General features: G+C 44.3%; 1 protein-coding gene across 1 annotated transcript in view; it reads left to right on the forward strand.

Annotated features, from left to right (window-relative positions):
* The first annotated feature begins 2980 nt into the window (after positions 1-2980).
* The window catches only part of LOC134586075 (olfactory receptor 2D2-like), a 29977-nt gene continuing 11142 nt past the window's right edge, over positions 2981-21815 (forward strand). The window contains exons 1-4 of the mRNA XM_063441585.1: positions 2981-3169; positions 12327-12428; positions 13499-13635; positions 15633-15747. Coding sequence (XP_063297655.1) covers positions 2981-3169; positions 12327-12428; positions 13499-13635; positions 15633-15747 — 543 coding nt within the window. The remainder of the gene's footprint in view (positions 3170-12326; positions 12429-13498; positions 13636-15632; positions 15748-21815) is intronic.

Here is a 21815-nt window from a genome sequence, read left to right on the forward strand (position 1 = left end):
AAACTTCCAGAGAATTCCACACGAACAACCAAAATGTCTTCAGGGACGAATCAAACTGAAAGAGAATGTGTGACAGATTTAGACACGTAGTCATGAACGTGGAAATCCAAGTAACACACAGTATACATAATTTCATAGTAGTAATTTGTAAACTACAATCTGGTAACTGAACAACAATCATATAAAACACCAATGACAATTCCAGATCAATGGAAATGCAATCATCAATGTAAACACGAAACATAAAAAGCCAAACCTACCTTAGACCAATGAGACATATAAAAAATGTGAACAGAAAGGGGATAGCAAAGCAGGGTGGGAAAATACTCACTGTCATTACTAAAATGAACATTATTAGTACACAAAAGCTAGTATAATCTTCAATTTTACAACATGACAGGAGGCTTCATATTTTGCAATTTTAATGCTTAGAAAGGAATAGAAAAACCAAGAAAGAATCTGAATAGTGCAATGAGAGACATGGACGATAACCTCATTGGGGAAAAAGGGATAAACATCCACGTTGAACGCCCGAACATCTGATACATGACTGAAAGACACCAGACCAAGCATAACGTAAACTTGGCCGAAAACAGTCAGATAGAAAGTCTGTCATAAGATGCCCAGTCCCGTAGAAAATGGAGAACGATCTTCACATTTTCTACGCTGGAGGTGGATATCACAAGAGGATCCTTGCCCACCGGGAGTTCCCAGACTGGGACATGGGCCATTGAACTGGCTGAACTTACCACATTAATGGATCGAGGTTCTGTTCCAAACACCAACCAGACCGGGAATGCCCAGATGGAAAGGTAGCTTTGTCGTGTCCCTGGGGCCCAAGAGTCCCATAACAGGTCCCTAGCAGCCTGCGGTAGTCTGCCGATCTGCTAAGAACCCCAGAAAGAGTCCAGGCCACAAGGGTCAGCCGACTCTCCAGGAGTAGAAGGTGTGGGTTTTCCTTCAGGTCCATGAGAAGCATTGTGTAGGAGGAGGAGATCCTCACCAGACAGTCCCCGAAAGATCAAGGTTGGCTCCATCACAGCAGGGTGACCAAGGTCAGTGTTACTCACTGCACACAGAGGTGATGTAGAACTCTTACAATCATTGTGAAGGAGGAAAAATCTTATGCCCCCAGGGGAGGACCAGCCTGCAGGAATGCGTCCACCATCGTGCACCCCGGATCCGACCACCAATTGAAGAACCCTGAAGTCTGGTGATCCCTCTAAAGGTGGAGAACCAATCTGTGGTGAGATGTGTCACCCCCAGGAGGTAGTCTACCCTCAGGAGGATGCTGCAAAGGAGGGAGACATTGATGATGCCTTTTGTGATGTCTGATAGGAGTCCATGTGATTGATATACCAGACTGCCGACACTACATGCATCTGGAGTAGGATGCAACAAACGGATTACTCCTTCACCAGGCTGCGGATAGTGGAGGATCCTATTCAGAGTTCCAGGCAGAGTCAATGTAAAAGGAGAATTCCTGAGTTGTGCACATGACTTCCGTGGGTACACTCTTGCAGGTTGTTTCCACAGCGCCACAGGCTGGTGTCCGACTCCAGAATGAAGTCCAGTTGGTCGTAGGTGGGATTCGCCCAAGGTAACCTCACCATGAGGCGCTGCATGTGCCGGTAACGTAACGAGCCCGGGAAGATAGTCTGGATGGAGGAGGACAGTAGCCCACGAGCTGTGCAAGTTTGTGGAGGAGCACATGTTGCAACGGAGGACCTTGCAAATTTCCTTGAGGAAGACCTTTGAAGGGGGAAGCTTCAGGATGCAAGATGCAGAGTCGATTACGAATCCTAAGAAGTGAACCATCCAGGAAGGGCCATCGCAGACTCCAGTCGACTCATTACGATTCCAGCTGGACCACAGAGTATCATGAATGTTGAACTAGTCTCGACCACGCGGAACTAAACATAAGTATATTGTCTAGGTAAATAATGCAACTCAACCCAAGGAGCTGAGGAGAAAGGTGAAGTGCCAAGGTTGACCGCATCACAGGGAACAAATATATCGTCGGCAAGAGGGGTGGAAAGGGATCGACAGGACATGTCTTCGTGTCCAGTTTCGCAAACCAGTCCTCTATGTGACGAAGACCCTTTTAAGTTTGAATGCCTTCCACCCTAAAGCGATGGTATCTCATATGGGCATTGTAGGAAGCACATTTGATAATACCATATAGACGCTTACCTGAGGAAAAACTGAATCTAGTGCATCTGTGCGTTCCATGTCCTCCGTCCGATCGCCTGGAGTACCAGAAGGGTTGTCTCCCACCCACTCCAGGGAAAAAGGATGTAGTAGCAAGGAACAGGGGTCTGATGGCCCAAAGCGGTTGGTGACATGGCGCCACTGTCAACCAGTCCTGCTGAACACCCACCTAGAGAGGTTACAATGGAACACCTTCCTCCTGGAGGTTTGGATCTTGATGATAACTTAGTTAGTGAGAACATTAACATGTGTAATAAGAAGAGCGTGCCTTGTGCCTGGGATCCCAATGTTTTGGCCCCCAGATCCGCCAACTTTCAGTCAATACGGAGGAGTTCTGCTATGCGCTTCTCAGAGTAAAGGCAAACTAGTGTTTCCGACAAAACAGAAACATCTCTGTGCCCATTCACGGATATCGTGAGTCCATTCCCAGATGGTGCTGGTATCATCAGGTATTTTATCCTTGAGAGGGAGACAATAGAATCCAGCAATGTGTCTTGGGCATCTTTGAATCCTCTCCTGACTCCCTTGCGGGATTGCAGCCACCCATAGTCATGAAGATCATCATCTGCTGATCAAACACAAGTGTCTGTGTCCTTTTGTCTGGGAGGGAAGGGCGTGGGCAGTCTGACCGCAAGCAGTTACAGATATCTTTATCCAGAAGCTAGCTAAGCCACAGGTGCATAAAGTTGGCTAGGTGTTTGGGAGGGGACCAGTCTCCCAAACGTGGGTGATGGATGTTGAGTGAGTTAAACAGATATTGACTAGTAGGATGCAGGATCACTTCTGTGTCTTCTTGGGCAGTAGTGTGCAAGGTACCATCACCCTCAGCCATCTGGGGCTCACCCAGAAATGTCTTGCATACAAATGCGGAGCCATATGTGGATTCCGAGCACAAAGTCGTTGTCGTCAGATCCCGATACCTCTGCTTGCCTTTTGTCCAGAATGGACAGATAATGGGGTAGGTGCCGGCCTACTACATTTGCACATTTTAGAGTGTTTTCTCCAGGAATGGTACCACTGCTGCTGGTATCATGACCTGAAATTCTCCAGGGTTAGCCTGGGAATCTTCCAAAGTGGCAACTTGTGTGGCACAGAATTGGGGCTCATCCAAAAAAGTAGACAGGTAGATTTATCATGATATGGGATGCCCTTGTAGAAGGCACAAATTAGGAGGCAATTGCAGGATGCAAGGCAAACAGACCAGACTACAATAGTTGCAGACAATGCTCACAGAAACCCTACAAAGTTGTAGTCTTAACAGTGGCCAAATAAAATAGACTGGGGCTCACTCAGTAAGCAGAGGCTGCAACAGCATGCCTGCACTCAGCAGCACAGTGTAGTGTAAATATAGTAGGGGGCTCCCGCCAGGTGCACAAGGTATGAACCCTTAAGTGCTGGCTACGGCCCTGACAGAGAGTACTAATCTGTGCTCAAACAGTTAATTTAATTCCTTTAAGCAGTATGTCCTGGAACTCTTGTCCAGCAGTTAACAGAGACTGTATCAGCATGTCTCCATACAGTAGCACAGTGTATTGTAAATATAGTAGGGGGGTTCACCCCAGGTGGACAGTGTAACAGACCGTTTCGCTCAAAAGGATAAAACCCAGTTTAGGCGATATCCCCCTTTTCATAGACCAGCAGCTACAGCAATCACCAATCTCCCGAACTGCAAACTGTACGAATTCTGGAAACTCCCGAACTGGAAACACACAAACCCTGGAATCAGCCGAACAGGAAAAGCATACAATCCGCTGGCAGTCAGCATACAATCCAATTCCCCCAAAAACGAGACGACACATCGGTTTGAGGGTCAAGCAGAATCTGAGGTCTGGAACACCCAGCCTGCTTTTTATTACAGTTGTGCACATACAGGACACACCCAGGGGGAGGCATAAAACAACCAATCAAGTAACAGTACAACCCACAGATAAGCAATTAACATAATTATTACATACAGTAAAAATACCGTTTCCACACATACTCTGTAACTTTAAAACCATACATCACATTCACATAAAAATACATATCCACAATCAATCCATTCAGGGGAACAACATATTAAAAAATGGCATTAATCAGACCAGGGGTTCAAAAGTTAGTAAAAGTACCTTTTGTTCCCCCTGGCTGGCAGTATTTTAATCTGGCTCAAACAGTAAAAGTAAAACATCCCCACAATGCATCCTGGCTTCCTCCCTTCTGCCCTGGAGATAATTGGAGAAGTAATCCAATTATCTCCCAGGTCAAAGACAAAACTCCATTACACATGTGGGGACCTAAATACAGGATTATGTTTTAAAATATATAAAGTTACTTTTTATACATTAAACACAGACATGTAACATATCCCCAGATAGCTCAGGTCTGCGTGCACATTATTAGGTGAATGGCACGCAGACCACACAAATACAGTTTAATTGCCATGGAGCCAAAGTCTTTCCCATAGTCTTTCATTATATGAATAGGCTCCATGGCATAGCTATCTGGGGGTATCACTGCTCACACAGGGCAAGTACCGAATGGCCCCACTGTGTTTAAAGGGCCAGAATGAGTGACATGCACTCTGTTAGGGCCGAATACGTTTTGTAAAAGGGCCCAATCTCCCAGGGCCATAGTCCAAAGGCAAGAGGCGGGCAAGCAGCCCCCTCCAAGGACACGTGGCGAGGTCGGTTTCACCACAGACAGGATATGAACCCTTGAATGCAGGCCACAGCCCTCGTAGAAAGCACTAAGAAAAAAGGCAAAATATACCTGGATAATGCTGATCAGATTATTTATTTTTTAAATAATAATAAAAGACTGCAGCTGATATTAGTGAATTATATTGATTCACTGGTGTTACGACACTCACCGCCAGGGGGACGAAGCCGCCGTTTAGTAAATAATCCCCTTTCTCCAGAAATGCAGTTTTAGTCCAGCCGATCGTCAAACTCCCGAACGGAGTATACGAATACGGCAACTCCCGATCAGCAATCCATCCGAAATCCTTTCACAGCTAGAAATAAACGAAAATGCTGTCCCAATAGTAAATCCCTCCACAAACGAGACAAAGCTCCGTCTTGAAGGTCAAACAGGAATGTGTTTAATGGGGGCTACCTGCCCGGTATTTATGCGGGTCTCCACAGGGTGGACACTCCCCTAGGGGACCTTGTGGAAGATTGTAAAACATATTGGACAGTAGCCAATCGCAGTGGCTTCAATATAAGCCCTTCCCATTTTACCCATAAATCCTTCTTCTCTATCCCGGAGATAATTAGGAAGAAACCTAATTATCTCCAAGGATAGAGACCATCGCCATTTTAAAACATAATAACAAAAATACAATAAAATACATAAAGTCAGAAATACCGATTGCATATGGTTTGTGTAACGTATCCCCAGATAGCCTGGATCTGAGTGCATATTCCTACTGAATAGCGCTCAGATCCGATGTACATAGTTCGATCGCCATGGAGTCAAAGTCTCTCACAAGTCCTTCGGTATACGAATGACTCCATGGGACGGCTATCTGAGTAAAGTCCATACGAAAGATAGAAACTCCTGAACTAGCCGGTGTTCGTACGCCTCAACGAAATAGAAGGCGGGCGGCAGCCTCCAGCGGTGTTCGGCAGATCAAGTATCCGTTTTTAGTTCCATAGGTTTTGCACCGAACACCGCTGATTCTCCTCGTGTCCCAAAATGGCCGCCGCCTCGTGGTCGGCATACGAACGACGACCACCCGTACGAATGGAATGGAGAGGTGTCTGCGGTTAACCGCAACGTTCTAATTGTGGTCAAGGTGTTAACAAGCAGCATACTCCTCTCCTGGGTGGCCGTTTGTTCGGTAGTTTCAATCGGTATTAGGGAAAACATACGAACAAGGGTATACGGACAGGAAATCCATGAAATCAAGGCAAACAGATGAACCAGCAATATAAGTCTATACAGATGGGTTCGACACAACTGGTAATTTGCCAAGTTTAGCATATCAAGCTATTATCCAAGATAATAATAATAAGACCTGTAATTCCTTGATATTTTTTTTATTTTTTATAATAAAGTATGAACTTAATTTGGGCCTTTATTGTTAGCCTGTACACAGGCACCCTTGATGCTGTCACTACAGAGCCGTATATGGCTTTTATTCTGTGAGTTTGCTTCCAAAAGATTGTATATTGTATTATTGTAAAGATTGTATATTTAATGTTTTCATACAGAAAGCACTATGTGTATTTGTTTTTATCTTTTACAGATGATATCATTTTTCCTTTATACCTAAATATAGGTATGTATTGTGTGCTCACTGTGGGTGATTATTTAGTGGAAATAATATTGCACACAGTAATTGGACGCACTGCTATTGTGTAATTCATGCAATATTAATCCTGATATAGAAAAGCGTTTTGTGTTGAGATTAATTTAGTGAATAGAAATATGGCTGAATCCAGTAAATCACCTGTGTGAGAGGAAATTATCAAAAAGCTGAAGTATAACGCTTTAAGCATTCTATATGAACATCTCAAAAATGAATTCTCCCAGCCCCCCTATGTGTCTAATTCTCCCAGCCCCCAGGTGTCTCATTCCCTGAGCCTCCTCATGTATTTCATTTTTCCTGCCCCATGTGTCTCATTCCACCAGCCCCTTCATGTGTCTCATGTTATCTGCCCCCATGTGCCTCATTCTCACAGTCCCACATGTGTTTAAATCCCTCACCCCCCTTTGTTCCCCCTTGTGTCTCAATCCCACAGCCTCCACATGTGTCTCACTCCCTCTCCTCCCTTACTTGTTCTCTCTTCCCCCATGTTACTTGTTCTCTCTTCCCCCATGTGCCTGCTCACCTTCTGCCCCCATGTGCCAGCTCACCTCCCTCCTCCTGTGTGTAGCATGGCCAAGCGCAGACCATGGGAGAGGAGTTTGTTTCTTTCTCCCCGGTCTGACAGGAAGCAGTTAGAAGCTTTCAGTGAGTGCTTCCTTTCAGACAGGGTAGAGGGAAACCAGCTCATCTTCCACGTTCTATGCATGAACATGCTATAGACAGAGCCTGGCAAGAGGGGAGCACTTTGCAGTGCAGTCTCCTCCTGCCAGCCAGTTTCTGTGCCCCCAGGCTGGTAAGCCCTGTGGCAGGCACCAGCTCTGCTAGTACAGCTCCAATGTGGGTGAGATTTTTGTGGCGAAACCAACCTCGCCACTGGGCCCTGGAGAAGCCTGTTTGCTAGCCTCCTACCTACTGACTATGGCCCCTGGGTTATTTGGGGCACATTGTACTGTATATTGCTGCTACTGGCCCTTTTAACAGCATCTATGGACATATTGGGACTTTTGGGACTACTGTCCCTTTAAGACTGTGATACATATTCTAGTGTACTGCCTGTAATATTATATGTGTATTAAGTTTAACCTGGGATATGTATGCAGCATTCATCTGATTGTTCGGTAGAATCACTCCATTTATTACATTGAGTGAAACTACCGAACAACCAGACCACCCAGGAATAAGTGTGCCTCCAATTACAGTTTGCAACAATGTTGCAAACGGGTAATTGGCAATCCGTGTAATGTATTCTTTGTCCTCTGGGTGGCCGCCATTCGGGAAACAAACACGTGGCGGCGGCCATCTTAAACTACCGAACAGCGGTGTTTTGCCGTCGAGTGTCTGGAACTAAAATCGGACACTTGACTAGGCAAACACCGCTGAGACCTCCATACTTCCAGAAATTCGTATGGAAACTACCGAATGACCCGCCGTTCGGTAGAAAGAACCCCACAAACAAGGGAATTCATTCAAACCCTCTCCAGGCTCTATAACACAGGCAATTCGTCTGTTTTCATTCCCTTGTTTGTGACCGACCGCAGGGCCAAAATGCATGGAACTGTTTTCGGATACTTTACCCATGCGGTCGGTCAAATCTTTGGAACCCCATATCTCCCGAACCATTCATCCGAATTACTTGAATTTTGGATATGTTGTCCCCCTGAATAAGGGCTATCCAGCGATGCTGGATTTAAAGGTGTACCCCCGGGTTTTGGGGTACATCCAGAACTTGGCTGAAAAAGTGTACCGGATAATTGAGTTTAATGTTATCTGAGGGGAGGGGATGTGTGGGCTGAACCATGTATGTGATTGGTTATTTCATGCCTCCCCCTGGGTGTGGCCTGTATGTGGATTAGTGTAATAAAAGCCAGGCTGGATGAGCCAGTCCAGAGTTCCTGTTTTACCCTCAAAGTGATGTGTCGTCTCATTATTGGGGGGAAGGATTTATTGCATGCTGTTCCAGTTGACTGCTAGGAGTACAAGCCTATTCGTATGGTTCCTATTCAATGGTCTACAGCATTCATATGCTTGGGAGAATTTAAAAGGTTTCTCGGATTCGGTGATTGTGGTGTCTGCCAGAGTGCTTGGAGTCCTCAGGAAGCACTAGGAGCATCCATTAACGGAGGTACCAAGTCGGGGTGCCAGGTGATCCGTTACAATTTTTCTCCAAGTTAGCACTGTAGGTAGCGCTGTTGTGCAGGTATGCACATGCATAGTCCTGGAGGATATAGAGGTGTCAGTCTACCATCTGCTGGAAAGTAGTCGTGATTTTCTTCATCCTGAATAGCTTAAAATTAAATTGGTATAGGACAAACAGGGTGATGAAAGCTTGCTTAGGGATAGCATCTTCAGCCAAGTGAATTTTCCAATAGCCTTTGCATAGGTCTATAAAGGTAGGGTATCTTTTCCTGGCAATGCAGTCTTACGGCTTGTCTACCCAGGGCATTGGATACCCATCAGCCACAGTCTTTTCATTAGTTGAGTCCCATCACCTGACCGGATCGGGCTGGCTTACTATGTTGTGCTTATGACATATTTCGGCACCATCTTTGTGGAGTCAACGTCCTTGGTTCTGTGGCATCATATCTTACGTATTCCGGCGCCATCTTTGTAAAGTCAATTTTAACGGCAGCATATCGATCTGCTAAAAAAAAGTCTCATTGTCCTCAATAAATAAATCTTTATTATGTCCAAAATTGAAAAAAAATTGTCCTCAAATCCAGTTTATCTGCAATTTATTTTTAATAATAAAGAGGGAAAAATAAAATAAGAAGAAAAGAGGAAGTTCTCAAATATAGTGAGCAGGAGAAAGGAATAAAATGAAAAAGATTAAAACCATAAATAAAAAGCAGCTTAATAAATAGTACATTTCTAAAAAATATAAAAAATTAACTGTGACAAAGAGGCCTATGCCACATGTTTCTGGAGGGATTTTATGGTAAGAAATTTGCACCACTATCATTTTTTGCACACTACTATAATTATTATTATTTAACTTTTTTCCTGGCATTTTATACTACATATCCTGAAGTGGGGATTATACCACTATCGCTATTTCGAAAGTGCAGTGTGACCTGCACTTTACTTGTGAGTATATTTTATTTTATTTTACTCATCACCTCATATATATTATCAGAGAGCACTATCTTCTGTTTTTATCTCCCTCTTCTCCTGAGAGCTGGACCCTGAAGGACAAGCACCAACACATCCTGTAAGAGGGGATTATTCCGCTATATGCCTACAAACCCTGAGCTGGCTATAGCTCACCTAAATGTGAGTGCAACATATATGTTTTATATACTGCTACATTAATTATATACACTCCGCACGATTGGTCCTTTCTTCTTGTGTTTTCCATATCACGAGATGGTGTGAACTACTACAACAAGAGAAATCACCCCCACAGCGGAATCAGTGACTATATTTATCTTATCTCCAGATACTCATTGGAACTTACCTATTATTGTTTTATTTTTTATATTTGTAGTTTTATTTTTATTTTTATTCATTTTATATTTTTTTTATCTATTTATTCCTTGGCACAACCTTTCTTTTTCTGTCATGTTTCTGGAGGGGCATGCTGGCTAGCCTCCTGCCCAAGGACTATGGGCCATGTAAAAAGACTGGGTTTGGGTGGTTTCCCTGGACTGTTCGGGTTAAACCTATTAAAACCTTATCGATTATAACCGCAGTGTTCTAAGTGTTTATCTCATTGGCCACTGTTCGAATGTACGGACACGTGATGGTGGCCATCTTGTTCGCACGAACGCAGGTAGCGGTGTTTGGTCGTTGAGTGCATGGAACTAAAATCAGACACTTGAACTCCCGCAGACCGCTGAACTTCCATCATCGCCTGTGTTCATTTCGGTACATCATGGACGGGCACTGTTTGGTGGAATCGTTCACCTGGATGAGGGGGACAAGCTCCACAGTTCAAATATAAACTATGTTCAGTAGTTTATTCTTTTTCAAACTGCCGAAGTTGACCGACCGCTTTCTCATGGAACAATTTTCACCACGGTCAAAAAGAAAACGCTGTTTTGTGTAAGAGACCTTTTGCATGGGCCTTGTCATAAAAGGCTGTGTGTGACCCTGAATAAATCAGTCTCACTCCCAGCATTAAGCCTCGGCTCATGTGTGGGGGGGAACAGCTATGCTACTCTATTTATTGCTATACTCAGGGGGAGAGGTCTACCCACCGGGAGCTGGATCCAGCACTTGGGTCTAGGGTCGGTAGAGAAGGTGAGACTCAAGCCAAGCTGTGGCGGGTTAGGGGCTACAGTGCTTATGGTGTCCCAGTACAGTGCTTATGGTACTTGGCGATAGCTAGGAAGCATTTGGTAGAGATACCCAGTCGGGTGCCAGGCTTTCCGCCACTTGAACACATAGCTAAAATTACATAATTAATCATATCCTAATAAATGGAAGATCTTTCCTAAATGGATGACTTCATAAATAGGCATGTACAGACATATATAAAAATCATATGAATAACGTATAGAAAAGATGCAATCTCAAAGTCAACTTTTAAACCTTTTGGGATTAAAGTTTCAAGGTTAAACATCCATCTCATTTCTGCTTTGCTTAACATGTTATCTTTGCATTCTCCTCTTCGACAAATTTAATTTTTTCCATTCCTAAAAATTGTAATCCGTCTAGGTTACCATTATACATGTCAGAAAAGTGTTTTAAAACACTATGATTCATACATTTATTTTTAATATTGTTAAAGTGTTCCCAGATACGAACTTTTAATTTTCGAGTTTATTTCCCTACATATTGATAGCCACGTGGGCAGGTAAATAAATAACAAAATTTGTATTGCATGTAATAAGGGATTTCATTTTATATTCTTTCTTGGTAATGTTTGATGTCAAATCTTTAATTTCTGAAGTCTATATCCCACACAATTTCCACAATAATAAAAACCTTAAAATTATATTTTTTGTTTTATTGTCTAAAAAACTGTTGGTTAATTTTTTTTAAAATTCTTTGCACTGTGGGAAATACATTTTGGTTTATTACCAACAAAGATATTAATAGCTAAATCTTCTTTTATTATTATGAATAACCTTACATATGGCTCTATTATTGGAACTAAAATTCAAGATAAGTGGAAATGTTTCAGTCTCTATTCTAAGGCCTTCTTTTGGCCTATTTGTTCTCGAATATTCCCTAAATAAATGGGGTCATATCCTTTTTCCAAAAATTGTTGTTTTAAAATTCTAGATTGTTTTTGATATTCATAAAAATCTATACAATGTCTTTGTAATCCGAGAAATTGTCCCCTAGGTACATTTACAAGGCAGGCTTGAAAATTGCAGCTTTTTGAATCAATAAAACTGTTAACATCAACTTTCTTAAAATATGATTTGTTTTTAATAATTATGCTCTATGTAAATTTCTAATTCTAAAAATGAAATTGATTGCGTACTAATTTCATGCGTACGTTTAATGTTCCACTCATTGCTGTTAAGAGAATTGAAAAACTTCACCAATGAGTCTTCATCCCCCTTCCACACAATACAAATATTATCAATGTATCTGTTATATAGGACTATGCCTTCCCCTAAGTTCATTTTAGTGAGGACAAATATTTCCTCCCTATATGAAACCACGGAGCAACGGAGGGAGGAGTGGGCCTTGACAGAGCCAGGAGTAGGCAGGTGAGTTTTAGGTCAAGGGGGTTGTCTTAGGGTAATGCAAGGGGAGGGGGATTGAAGGGAAGTTAAATAGTGGCCATTTTGGGTTATGGCCATTTTAACTTGAGCCCTACTTACCTGTAAATTGTGCAGGTCGGCTGGGCTTTTCTTTTCTTCTTTTTCAGGTGCAGCATGGCGTCCTTAGAAGAGATCCTGAAGGGAGTGCGGTCGATCGTGGAGGAGAAGGGCATGGAGTGGCTGCAAGAGCAGCTGGAAGCCCCGAGCACGTCTGCTCCCCCCCAGTGACAGGCGGCCGGAGCGGAGATCGCGGCCGCCCCAGCGGCTCAGCCCGGGACCGGGTCCAGCAGCGCGGAGGAAGAAGAGGTCGGAGGAGAGCAGTGTGGCTGCATCGTTTGCGGCACCCGTGAGGCGGGCGAGTACAGGACGTCGGACAGGGCTGCCTGGCAGGCACAGTGCCGGACGGGCGAGGTTGCAGGCCAGGAAGAGGCCTCCCTTGCAGAGCGCCCCCTGCCAGAAGGGGGAAAGCAGGACAGCAGGACAGACAGCCGGTGGCAGCGTGGAGAGGACGGGGGAGTTGGAGGCAGACGGATCCAGGAGCAGTGCACGGTGTCCCGGTGAGTCGACCCCTGGGGGCAGCACTGAGGGGTGAGGGGGTGGAGAGTGAGCGCAGCTCCCGGTCAGCGGTCCTGCCAGTCACAGGTGGGGAGCAGGACAGCAGGAGGCAAGGGGAAGTGGTCAGGTGAGGAGCAAGACAGACGGTGCTGACAGGGACCAGAGGAGTGGGAGTGAGGACAGTGACTGCAGTAATGTGCAGTAATGTGAATAACGGCAGCCAAGTGCCGGGAGGAACCAGACGCTCAGGGGCGAGAGGCACAATGCGGCCAGGCGCAGCGAGTGAGTGGAGATAGCAAGGGCCAGGCTGGAAGGAAGGGGCACAGGACATCAAGGAGCGGGAGGCCCGCAGGGGTTGCTCACAGGAACCTCAGGTACGCAGGAGCGTGAGCACGAGGGGTGATGGGGGTATGCTGAGCGGAGATGTGCATGGGCGTAGCAGTGGCAGGAAGTCAATTGAACGATGGAGAAGCAGAGAAAGGAACACAGCGGGGAGCAGGAGCAGTAGAAGGCGGTCCAGTTCCAGGGACAGGAGGTCAGAGTACCGGCGCAGTGCTTCAGTGTCGTCTGAGGGGAGTTACACGAATCGGAGGAGGCAGGGGAGCAGCCGGGTTGCGGAGGCCAGGCATGGTGGTGGGAGCAGGACCGATAAGTTGGAGCGCAGGGATGAAGGGCGGGTGAGGCCACGTCTGTACGGTCTACCCACATTATCTTCTCCTTGCAGGTCGCCAAGGAGGTCATCCACGAGATCATAGCGGGAACAGGCGGACAGGAGTCGGAGTTCCATGGATGCTCTGGTGCCAGCCGAGGCAGACAGAAGGACAGCTCCCCCACGGCCTTCGGCGGCCGGGGGCTTCAGCGGTGAGTCCACCACTGCACAACACTCGGGGAATCTATTGGGGTGTTTACAATCACTATTAGAAACATGGTCAGGGGCGGCGGGGTCGTCTCCACAATTCGGGAGGGTGTGGACTGCGGCAGGCGGTTCGGACGCGGGGATTAGAGCCTCAGGGGCGGAGGCAAAAGGGGGGAGCGAGAGCGCCGTGGAACCGGCTCACAGGGGTCGGACGAGGGACCTGGGGAACAGTGTATGGAGATATCGGATGCAACGCGGCAAAACATGCACGTCTCTTTTGTGGGACCACTAGGTTGTCATTTAAAAAGGTTAAAGATAAAATCTGGAAAGGGGACTTTGTTTAGATATTTTCGCTACTCCCCTTGGAAGAATTTTTAGACCTAAAAGAGGAGGATAGGAAGGATGCAAAGAAGGAGGAGGAGGAAAAAAGGCGGAGGTATCGGAAGATACCCAAGACTTTTGGGAATTGATTGAGGGCCTTTTGTATTTGGCGAGCGTTATAGGGGAAAAGTGCCCAGATCGCTGCTCGAAGCTTTTTTGTTATTTAGATGGTATAGGGGATGCATATCGGACATATGGGGGGTTAGCGTGGTGGAGATATGACGAACAGTTTCGTCAGAGGTTGGCGGCGAATCCATCCATGCGCTGGGACCAGATGGACTTGCCATTATGGATGAGGCTGATGATGGCGCAAAAGAGCGCTCCCTTTCTCGGGGTGGCCGGCGCGGGCCCGAGCGGGTCTGTGTCGGCGGGGCAGAAAAAAGGTTTCTGCTGGCTTTATAATGAGGGGCAGTGCAAGTGGGGTACGTCATGCAGATTCAAACATGAGTGCTCCAGTTGCGGGGGTAATCACGGGGCCGCACGATGCTTTAAGAAAGGGAAAAAGAATGCAGGAGGGGCGCCAGCCGGATCGTCAGCCTCCACGACTGCGGATGGGGGCGTCTCCGGTGAGGCCAGGCGCGATGCTGCCTTGGCTAAAACTGTCATCAAGAAGTGGCAAGATTCTTGTGGCAAGGTTTTACGGATGGTTTCGTGATTCCGTTCTGGGACACAGCTTTGGGTGAGTTATGCGGGAATCTTAGATCGGTAAGGGAGCATCCGGGGGTGGCTAAGGAAAAGTTGTATAAGGAAGTACAATTGGGGAGGATGGCGTGGCCTTTTGCCTCCCCGCCATTGGAAGGCTTGAGAGTGTCTCCACTTGGGGTGGTACCCAAGAAGGAGGCGGGCAAATTTTGCATGATACATCATCTATCGTACCCGAATGGGACATCGGTGAATGATGGTATTGATGTGGCCCTGTGTTCTGTTTCCTATACATCATTCGACAAGGCTGTCGAGTTGGTAAGGAGGGCAGGTCGCGGGGCTCTGATGGCGAAGGTAGATGTGGAAGCGGCGTTCAGGCTGCTTCCCATACACCCGGATTGTCATCACCTGTTAGGGTGCTATTTTGAGGAAGGGTATTTTGTGGACTTGTGCTTGCCTGGTTAATTGGTTAGTGCCAACAAGAAAGGGGTTGGTGGGCTCAGGTTGGAAGACGTGACGGTCAGTGGGGACAGGGTATCGATACGGTTGGTTTACTCGAAGACGGATGTCTTTGGGAAAGGTTCCATGGTCACGCTGTTTGTATTACCGGGGTCTAGTTCGTGTCTGGTGGTGAGTGGGGCTGGGTTTTTGAAAAAACTTCCGGAGGTGAAAGGATGTTTCTTTATACATGCGGATGGAACGGCGTTGTCGCGCTTCCAATTTGTGTGGGTTTTCCGTTTGGGCTTACAGAAGTTGGGACTGGAGCCCATGCAATTCGGAACGCATTCCTTTCGTATAGGGGCGGCGACAGAAGCAGCGTGCCTGGGTTTGGGTGACGAAAGGATTAAACGGATCGGGGGATGGGAATCCTTGCGGTCCCGTTCGTACGTACGGCCGGACAGATTGGTGTGAGGAATTGGGCAATGTGGGGAGAGTTGGGGAATATATGCTGCTTTATCGATGTTTTGTTTTCTTTTAGGTTGGACGGTGTGGATATTTGGCCATTCGTATATCTATTGGGCACAGAAGAGGGCTGCAGTTCGAAGGAACGGAACACAGCTGGGCTTTCCTGTGGACTGAGTGGCGTTATCCTGGTTTGGTTTTCAGGGGTTTGATTGGCAGCGCATTAGTATGGCAATGTTTCAGGAGGTCGCAAAGGCGGCTTTACCAAATGTAGTAGTAGTTAACGGGGGGGGGGGGAAACGACTTAGGTTTGGTCCCCCAGCATGAACTGGTTAAAAGAATGAAGCGGGATGTGAATCGACTGCTGGGGCTGATCCCTGGCGTGAAAGTGGTTTGGTCGGAAATGGTGCCTCAATTGCGTTGGAGACGCCATGGATTCGGCTGCAGTTGCGCGATGTCAGGGTAAGGTGAACAAAACCATGGCGGTTTTTGTTCGGCGTTTAGGAGGGGTAGTGGTGCGCATTTGGGAATTGGAAGAAAAATTGCCCGGTTACTTTCGGGCGGATGGGGTGCACCTGTCGGATGTTGGTTGTGACCTTTTTAACTTAGGTTTACAGGAAGGTATAGCGCAAGCCCTGTTTTTGTGTGGTGGGGGTCGCACATGTCCTTAAGGGGTCAAGGCAGGTGCTGTGGTGGAGAAGGTCTTGGTTAAACAGGAAGTTTGGTGGGTTAGGAAATTGGTAGGCCAAGGTCTAGGCTGGAGTAGACCGGAGTTAAAGTGTGGAGGTAGGTTCTTGCCCATCGGTGGCTACGAACCAAGGGGTGTAGGGGTGTCTGGGTACACCCCTGCAGTTAAACAAATGGAGGTGGGGCCTCTTGGTAGGCCGTGAGTTATATGTGATGTATTATTGGTTATGTTAATGTTTGTTCTTTGGTAGGGTCATTGTCGGGGGTATGGTACAGGAAGGAATGGAACGAAAGGAGTACTGTTGACAATGACCCTAAATTGTTAATTTATATATTTATGCTAATTAATAAAGCTGTGGACTTTATACTCCAACAGAACTTATGGGTGTCTGAGTGTTATTAAAAATAATGGTTGGCACATGCCGACTAACGACTGTGCAATAATGTCATTGGCATAACTTGGGGCAAACCTAGTCACCAAAGTTGTACGCTGAACTTGTAAATAAAATGTATCTTCAAACCAAAATAAATTGTTTTTTAAAAATAATATTAATACCTTTCAAAATAAAATCAATTTGAAAATGTTCTAATTCTCCAGATTTTTCTAAAAATGTCTAGTAGCTGCACACCTCTTATCATGTGCAATATTGGTGTACAAACTCACATGTCATTATAATAAAAGCTTTTTACCATTTTAAATTTTTAAAATCTTTAATAGGCTCATAATGCCCTTTAAACAGTTCCTGGTTATGGGAGCTGGATAAGGTTGACATTAATTTGCCTGGGTCATTCCCAAGTAGGACCTTGACGCCAACTTCCATGACTTTGGAATTGGTACCTTGTTTAGATGTATCTTAGCAGTGGGTAGCCAAGCCACTGCTCCTCCTGCTTTGAGTAACAATACCAACTTTCCTGTCTTCTCTATGTAACGAACCAGGTGCTGCTTTACCAGGGTCAGTGTGGCTCCCATATCTCACAGTCCTCATTGATCCATGCTGCTTGAGTTGATGTTGCCGATTGTCCGTGGCAGCTATTTGAACTGGGACGGCTTCTTGAAGGGTCCTTCACACCTCCTCTGCGAGCTGCTGTGGCTGCAGTGTAGCTGGAGCGGCTTCAAAATGGAGGCATTGTGTTGCCACCATGGGAACAGAGGGAGGACCAGGATAAATCCAAGAGGATTTCTGATCTGTTGACAGCTGTGACATCTAGGGTCATAGGGTGGTGACATCTGAAATCTCTGTCCAGAAGAGTGCAGTTCTAGGAACATCTAAGATACTGCGCAAAAACCTCAGACTTCCAGGCCTCTCGTAGAGTATCAGTGTTATGAGAAATGCAAACTGCTCTTCAGTACACCTTAACCTTGTTTTGAAAGAGGGTATATTTATACTATATTTTATTTGACAGAAAATGGAAGAATAGCACACCAAGACTTCTTGAATAATAATTAAATTCATCATTCATTATAATCGACTCTAATGGTTTCAGTGGTTATAGTGATCCTTTCAGTTTTAAAAATTGGTTTGTTTTGCACACTTCTAGCATATCAAACATTTGCATGCCTCGAAGGACTGATACACTCGTGTTGCCCTGTTTACCTATTCAGATCCCTAGCGAGGGACAATATCTTTCAGCTTTCAAATCCTCATTGAGTTATATGTGTATAAAAGATCATATTGAACACTGCACGCTTAATCTTGATATGATAACAGGTACTTCCTTTCTCCCAGAAAACTTCATCAAATGTCTGTATTTTTGTAACATTTAAGACTTGGAAAACTTCAAGATCAGAACTGTTTATACTTCTTGCAATGCAGGGGAATTGATTCCAGGAATCATGCATTTATATCTATCTTAACTAGACTATTACACAACAGAGTGTATCAGACAATTGTTATATTTCACTACATAGCAGCAAACTGTTTATCTACAGAAACATTATTATGGGAAACATTTACCTAAATAGGCAAATACAGTGTCACACGTTTTAGGTTTTTATTATTACTCTTAACAAGGAACTGATATTTAATCCTTTAATTGCTCGAATATTGTGAATAAAATATTTTCTTATACTAAAAAATAGTGATTGCAGCAAAACTATATTGAGGTAAAGTATTTCAATAAAACTTTAAAGTTGTTATCGAAGTAAGTTGTTTTACAAATGTAACTGACATAGAGGGACAGTCATACATACTCTACCATATAAAAAAAAGGTTATCAATTTCAATAAAAGCTGTACTGAAGCGCATTATCTCCTCGGTGTTAGCTGTCATATCATGCTAAAACCATTTGACACCCTACGGTGGGATGGTATCAGAGCACTCCTGGTACCATAACCACTACATCAGGATTTGGTAGCTACGAATTTTGTAGTGTTCCTTTAAATGAAACCAATAGCCAATATCCTCCTCTTCTGGTAAAAGGTTATAGCTAACAATCGAAATGTTGGGACTTTAGATTCCATTGAGTCTCTCTTGGCTGATGTATACAATGTATGTATCGTATTGTGAGCATGCTACTGGTTTAACCCCTTAAGGACACATGACATGTGTGACATGTCATGATTCCCTCTTATTCCAGAAGTTTGGTCCTTAAGGGGTTAATATGTATTATTGTTTATTTGAGTTAATTCATGGAATAATATGTATTAGTGCAGCTTTCCGTGTGCAGCTCCCACAGGATCTATTTTTGTGTGATGAGAGCACAATTTAACCCCTTAAAGGAGCACTATAGTGCCAGGAAAGCAAACTTGTTTTCCTGGCACTATAGGGTCATTAGGTCCCCCACCCTCCTTCCCCCCCCCACCCTCAGAGCCCCCCTCCCGCTGGGCTTAATGGGTTAAAACCCTTCAGCCACTTACCTTTCTTCAGCGCCAGGCTCCATCTTTGCTGGGGAACTCTCCACCCCCTGCCGACGTCAGAACCGAATGCACATGTGCGGCAAAAGCCGCGCATTCAAACAGCCCGTATGAAAGCATTACTCAATGCTTTCCCATGGACGTCCATCTTCAGTGAAGATTTCGGAAAATCGCAGAAGCGCCTCTAGCAGCTGTCATTGAGACAGCCACTAGAGGCTGGATTAACCCTCGGTGAAACATAGCAGCTTCTCTGAAACTTCTATGTTTTCAGCTGCAGGGTTAAAACTAGAGGGACCTGGTACCCAGACCACTTCATTGAGCTGAAGTGGTCTGGGTGCCTACAGTGGTCCTTTAAGGATGGAGGCAATTGAACAAGTTCTGATCAAAACAAAACCTAGTTTATGAGCTATATGTCTGTTAACCATAATTTACCTCTTTCATATTAAGTGCACCCACACTTATTAAATTTCATTTTATTCAGGGGAAAATTCAGTGCACATCAACTATTTATAATAGAACACAATTTAATATGTATAAAACCTAACAAAGTGTGAGAAATTAAGAAATGTTGTTATTTTCGTAGTCCTGCATGGCATTTTAACTGTGAATGTCGTAATACTGTTATCTTTTACTGCAATAAAATACACATACTTGTGTTCAGCGATGTCTCACAGTACCCCCCATAAACAGGTTTTGTGAGGTTTTGAAAGTTACAGGGGAAATGCTGCATTTTCCCCTTTTTAGTTTGTACACATTTAAAATTCCCAAATTGATTTACTGGATCTATGTTGCCTTTGAGACCACATGGCAGCCCAGGAATGAAAATTAACTCTATCATGGTATACCATATAGACAGGGTATTCAAAGTGGGATATGTCCAGTCTTTTTTTTTTTTTGTAGCCACTTAGTCATAAACCCTGGCCAAAGTTAGCGTTCATATTTGTTGTTTGCATTTTTCACACACAAATTGCAATTTCACCAATGATATCATTTTCATGATACATTTTACTGTTTTGAAATACTCATATTTGTGTTCAGCGAGATCACTCGAGTACAACAGTACCCTACTATATATATAGGTTCTATGGTGTTTTGAAAAGTTACACGGTTAAATATAGGCTTTGCAAATGAAATTATCTGGGCTTTCAACCTTGGTTGTCAGGGAGGTCCCTGAAATTAAAATTAATAAAATCATATAATTATGTAAAACAAGTTCATAAATGTAACTATAGAATGTATTCATATTTTTATATATATATATATATATATAGAATGTCATTATAAGTGTATTTTGATATATATAGATATATATTTGTAAATAGCTTGGCACTCAACCTTTCTTTGTTCTTTAGACTGATAAATGCCTTGATGCAATCTTGTGTTGTTGCATATACATATTTCTGAAAGCAGGTGCACTCTAAGGTTTTACACTGCATACAATTGTGTTTATTTGAATATTACATTACATCACATAGGTGTTTATCAACATTTCAACACTATCGGGTCTTTCTCAAGATCAATGTGACCGGTACAAACATCTTAATTTATAAGAAATGTGTATAGTGTACTCACCAATAATGTGTGAAGTCTCTCTTCGGTCCGTGCCAATCTGGAAGTAAGTACGCAGGGTCTTGTGATATTATTATTTTTATTATGTTATTATTTATATAGCGACAACAAATTCCGCAGCGTTTTACAATGAGTGGACGAACAAACATGTAGTTGTAACCAGACAAGTTGGACACACAGGAACAGAGGGGTTGAGGGCCCTGCTCAATGAGCTTACATGCTAGCGGAAGTGAGGTAAAGTGAAACAAAAGGTAAAGATAGTATTAGACTAATGACAGTTGCAAGCGAGGAATCAGTCGCAAGCTATTAACAGTTTAATTGATTAAATTTTATGGAGAAGTGGGTTTTTAATGATTTTTTGAAGGAGTGGAGACTGGGTGAGCATCTAATGGAAGAGGGAAGCGAGTTCCACAGGAATGGTGCAGCCCTCGAGAAGTCTTGAAGGTGAGCATCAGAGGTGGGAGTACGGACAGAATATAGGCCTAAGTCTTCAGCAGAGATTAATGGCCTAGACAGGACATACTTGTGTATTAGGGAGGACAGCTAGGTGAGAGCAGCATTATGTAGAGATTTGAAAGCAAAAACCAGAATTTTAAATTGAGCCCTATATCTTACAGGAAGCCAATGTAGTGACTGAAAGAAGGGTGAGGTGTGGGAAGTGCGGGCGGACAGGAAGATGAGCCTCACTGCCGCACTCATTATGGATGGTAACGGCGTAAGTTGGGAGCACGTCACATGCATATCACGATGACATGGCATGTTGTGAATTCTGGTTGCTATGTGAAAGGTAAAAATAAGTGAAAGTCGTGTGTCATGAATTCTGGTTGCTAAGTGACAAGTAAACATAAGTGAAAGTTGTGTGTCGTGAATTCTGGTTGCTAAGTGACAGGCAAACATAAGTGAAAGTCGTGTCGGAAAGGCACTAACTGTGCTGTACAAATCATGTAGGGTCTGCCTAAAATATATCTTTTATCCCAGGTAGAATAGAATAGAATTAAATATAGCAGTAATAGGACCAAACCAAAGAGTTTCATAATCTAGAGGCCTCCTAGTTATATCTCACCATATTAGAGGAACTCAATAGACATTGTTTTCAAAACCATAGAGTATATAATATTTTCATTAAGCCCCTTTGGGGCCACTGTATTT

The sequence above is a fragment of the Pelobates fuscus genome, chromosome 2, assembly GCF_036172605.1.
Source record: "Pelobates fuscus isolate aPelFus1 chromosome 2, aPelFus1.pri, whole genome shotgun sequence".
NCBI lineage: Eukaryota > Metazoa > Chordata > Amphibia > Anura > Pelobatidae > Pelobates > Pelobates fuscus.